The sequence below is a fragment of the Chinchilla lanigera genome, unplaced genomic scaffold (assembly GCF_000276665.1).
Source record: "Chinchilla lanigera isolate Chin_1 unplaced genomic scaffold, ChiLan1.0 scaffold00110, whole genome shotgun sequence".
Classification (NCBI taxonomy): domain Eukaryota; kingdom Metazoa; phylum Chordata; class Mammalia; order Rodentia; family Chinchillidae; genus Chinchilla; species Chinchilla lanigera.
In genome coordinates, this window is record NW_004955511.1 from 3,980,584 (window position 1) to 3,984,992 (window position 4,409).

Here is a 4,409-nt window from a genome sequence, read left to right on the forward strand (position 1 = left end):
GATTTTCTTTTAAGTCCTTGGAAAATCAGCTTGTTCTTCTCATGTTCAGTTATGGTATTATTGACTCAGGAATAAAAATACCTTCCCCTTGAATCTCAGAGGGGTATTAAGAGAACTTATTGTATTTAAGGATGCAGTCCTTTTTAAGGCTGTAATATGCTGTTTAAATAGGCTCCTATCATGTTGTAAATGAGTATTAATTCAGTCCAATGTCTTTTAAACCATAGAAACAACATAGAAAGGGAATAAAATCAGAGCTTCTGATTCCTGAAGGTGTAAGGAACCCAGAACTACTTGCACAAAGACTTTCCTAAGATTCTCTTGCTTGACAACGTCTACAGGTGGGTTTCAGCAGAATCTCTGGGCACTCAGCCAGTACAGTAAGAAGGTAAGTGAGCATAGTCCAGTCCATAGCTGGTACTGATGAGAGGACTGAGGCAAGTAACACTGAGTGATTTTTCCTGAGCAGCATAGCCAGTTCATGGAGGACCTTGTACAGTGACAAAAACAGTTACTTATGCATGGCCCACTTCTGCAGCACAGAAGAACCTTGCTTGATTTCACTGTCTTAGTAACAGTGTTTCCGTCGAAGGTATACACGGAGGAAGAAATAGCATCCAATGGCCCTCAGAAATCATACCAGGGTAACTGAATTTATTTTTCGTGGACTTACCCAGTCTCAAGAGGTGAGTTTACTCTTATTTTTCTTTTTATCTCTGGTTTATGTGATGATTGTGTTAGCAAATGTGGCCATCATGGTCACCGTGACCTGCGAGCCCCGCCTTCACACCCCCATGTACATCCTGCTCCGCAACCTCTCTGTCCTGGACATCTGCTTCTCCTCTGTCACTGCACCCAAGGTCCTAGTCGACCTTCTTTCAAGGAAAAAGACCATCTCCTTCCACAGCTGCATCACCCAGATGTTCTTCTTCCACCTCCTTGGTGGGGCAGACATTTTTTCTCTCTCTGTCATGGCCTTGGACCGCTACGTGGCCATCTCCAGGCCCCTGCACTACGTGACCATCATGAGCAGAGGTGTTTGCACTGGGTTAATAGTGGCCTCCTGGCTGAGCGGCTTCGTCCACTCCATCGTGCAGATCGCCCTCTTGCTCCCGCTCCCCTTCTGCGGGCCCAACGTTCTTGACACTTTCTACTGCGATGTCCCGCAGGTCCTCAACCTCGCCTGCACTGACACTTTTGCTCTGGAGATCCTGATGATTTCCAACAATGGCCTGGTCACTACGCTGTGGTTTATCTTCCTGCTTGTGTCCTACACGGTCATCCTGACGATGCTGAGGTCTCACACAGGCGAGGGCAGGAGGAAAGCCGTCTCCACCTGCACAGCCCACATCACCGTAGTGACCCTGCACTTTGTGCCCTGCATCTACGTCTACGCCCGGCCCTTCACCGCTCTCCCCATGGACAGAGCCGTCTCTATCACCTTCACAGTCATCATCCCTGTCCTGAACCCCATGATCTACACGCTGAGGAACCAGGAGATGAAGTCAGCCATGTGGAGACTGAAGAAAAGGTTCATTCTTCCTCCAGGAGGATAGCCTCACTTATTGATTACTGATTAGATGAAAGTATAAAATTAAATTATTTTCCTAAAATATTGGTTGTGAAATGCTGGGACTCAGCCACATACAGACAGTTAGCTATAGCAGGATAGCAAAGATACAAAGGATCAGTGACACCACATTGTTTTTGTTTTTGTTTTTAAGAACATTAGCAGCAAGCTAAGCAGAAAGGATGCAGCACTTAAAGAGCCACTGAGAGCAAGCAGGAAACAAATCTGAAGTATAAATGCAGTTGTGGGGTGTCCAGGCCATGGGTGAAGGATAGTGCTGTGATGTTCAGACATACAATAGGCAACAGGAACATCTGTCTCAACATCGCAGGCCTCCAGGAGCTGGGTCCCAGTTTATCCACCATCGTCCTATGACTGTTGAGGACTTACTGTGCACTAACACGGTTGGAAAACATTCTCTACCACTTCTGCTCTGCCCATAACTTTAAGTATCCTTTCAAAATCAACTCACCTATACATTACACTAGCACAACACCTTCCTCCAAACCATGTGATAAGTGTAAAGAGCATTTGCTTTTCGGGACGTCCTGTTGTCTTTCCCTCCTTGTGATGGTCAGAAGTGAGTTTCACTGGGGACTTGTGCTCTCTGACTTTGTGAAGCTTCACTACATAACCATAGAAATGGCAAGAATCTAGAACTACCTATCCTGCTATTTATGAAACTTCAGGCATAAGCCAGTTTGACTAGCTAAAAAACTTAAAAGCTCTCTCCAACCCAATAAATACCTTTATTATTCCCATGTGCACTTTTTTGTCATTTCTTTTACCATGGTGTATTACTATATCTCATAAAGATGTCAAGTTATTAAGCCTAATCCTCCTTTACATGCTCAACATCTAGAATAACACCAGGGCTATAAGAGGCTATAAGTAAATGGCAGTTGAACCTGTGGAATGAAAGGAAATCAATGCACTTAGAAGATATTGCCAAATTCTAGTTACATGGCTTTTAGTTTTTAAAACTGACCTTATTTCTTAAACATGTACTCCTTTCAGAGAAGCCAAGGAAATAGAAATGACAGAATCATGGTATACTATGACATCACACTCAAGACCAGAGCAGCTGTGTTTACTTATGAGGTCAGCAAATCAAAGGTTAGATTCAAAAACTTTGTTGGAACTTGTGTACCCAAGAGAAGAGAAATATCACTAAGCAAAAGAGTCTTTTCATATGTAGAATCACTCATTCTAACATCTAATGGGCCTGTGTTCTGAGTATATAGAGACAGACCCTGGAGTACCTTAACTAAATTGTAACCATGTACAGAAGGACGGATTTTATTTCCTCTTTTCTCTTTCTGGGGCATTGAATATAGGTAAATTAAGGTAAGAAGTTCAGTGAAATGTGTCTAAAAATTAATAATTATCATACTTCTGATAACAGAGTCAGAAAACTGATTTGATAACAGAATTGCATCCTCTTACTTAATTTATAGGGCAAGATAGATTTTGGAATTCAGAATTTCTTAGATTTTAGAAATATAATACAGTGTTCATAGTGTATACAATATTCTTTCCTCCTTGATAAGCAGCCAATAAGCAGAAATGTATATTTCTATAGGAAGATGTATGAATATTCCTACCAAGCACAACAAATAAAAACTATTTGGTGTCACATTAACTCAGATCAAATACTGCCACAAAATTAGTTCAGGTTGGATCAAGTTTTACAAATGACTTTCTAAAAATCTTTCTGCATTCAGAGATCTGATTCAGATGGATCAGAATGACTGTCCACTTGTGCAGAAATTGAAAAAGATAAAATGGTGACGGGGAAATAATTCTCTTGCCTCCTATTCATCTCCTATTCCCCAGGGTCTGTGAGTCAGTTGCCCAGCAAAAAGAAACTAAGGCTGCAGGTGGGAATAAAATTATTAATGAGCTGACCTTAAAATCAGGTAAATTATCCTGATTTACCCAGTGGCCCCGTTGTGACAAGTGTCCTTAAAAGCAGACCAGTTAGACAGAAGAAGAGGCCAAAGTAAGGCCATCAAAATGTACTGGCTGGCCACGGCCAGCTTTGACATGGAAGGGGACAGGGCGAATCTCTAGAACCTAGGTAGGAAAAGCGAGGTGGTGAGGTCCTCCCAGGAGGCTCCAGAGAGAAACACAGCTGCCAACACCTTGAGGTCAGCCCTGAGACCTCTCAGAATTCTGACCTTCAGAACAGTAAGATAATAAATGAGTGTTGCTTTAAGCCATAGAAAATATAACGTGGTTACAGCAGTGATAGAAACTGATAAGGGGGCGAGACTTCAGGTGGAGGCCGAGAGGCTACAGGACCTGAGGAAGGAAAGAAGATGCAGAGGACAGGAGAGACCTCGCTGGCTACTAACTGTGGCAGCCGCAAGCATCTCCAGAGTCTAGAAATGCGCACCCCACCGGGCTCACACCTCAAGCGCATGCGCAATGGTCTACAGGCGCCAACCTCAAGATGTCACTCATTCGTGGACTCTGTGAAAGAACGAGCACTGTGAAGCGTATGTCCAATAAGAAACAGATGCCCTGAATTTGCTTCTTGTGACAAAAAGACTATTAGATACCAAGAAAGCTGCCCCTCCAGTCTATGAAAAGAGGTATAGAGATATAGGTTCAAATATTTATAGAGCACCTTGCCCACCATATCTAGATGGAAAGTGTCACCTACTATAAGATGCATCTGCCATTCTGATCACATGCAAGTTGTAAAAAATAAACACTTTCATGAAGTGTATTACATTTACTCGTTGGTTTTAGGGTATATCTTAATTTCAGAGATGTTAAAATGTGAAGGGAATCTGGGTATTTTTCCAGAAGAATTGAAAATATCATACCACAG

The 4,409-nt window shown here is 42.6% G+C and overlaps 1 protein-coding gene across 1 annotated transcript; it reads left to right on the forward strand.

Moving 5' to 3' along the window:
• Window positions 1-620: 620 nt before the first annotated feature.
• Window positions 621-1,556, forward strand: LOC102009864 (olfactory receptor 4D11-like). The gene has a single exon (XM_005408268.1). The coding sequence runs from the start codon at window positions 621-623 to the stop codon at window positions 1,554-1,556; it is 936 nt and encodes a 311-aa protein (XP_005408325.1).
• The last annotated feature ends 2,853 nt before the right edge of the window (window positions 1,557-4,409 follow it).

Coding starts and splice junctions, on each gene's coding strand:
- LOC102009864 (XM_005408268.1), top strand. CDS start 621: ATGGCCCTCAGAAATCATACCAGGGTAACTGAATTTATTTTTCGTGGA.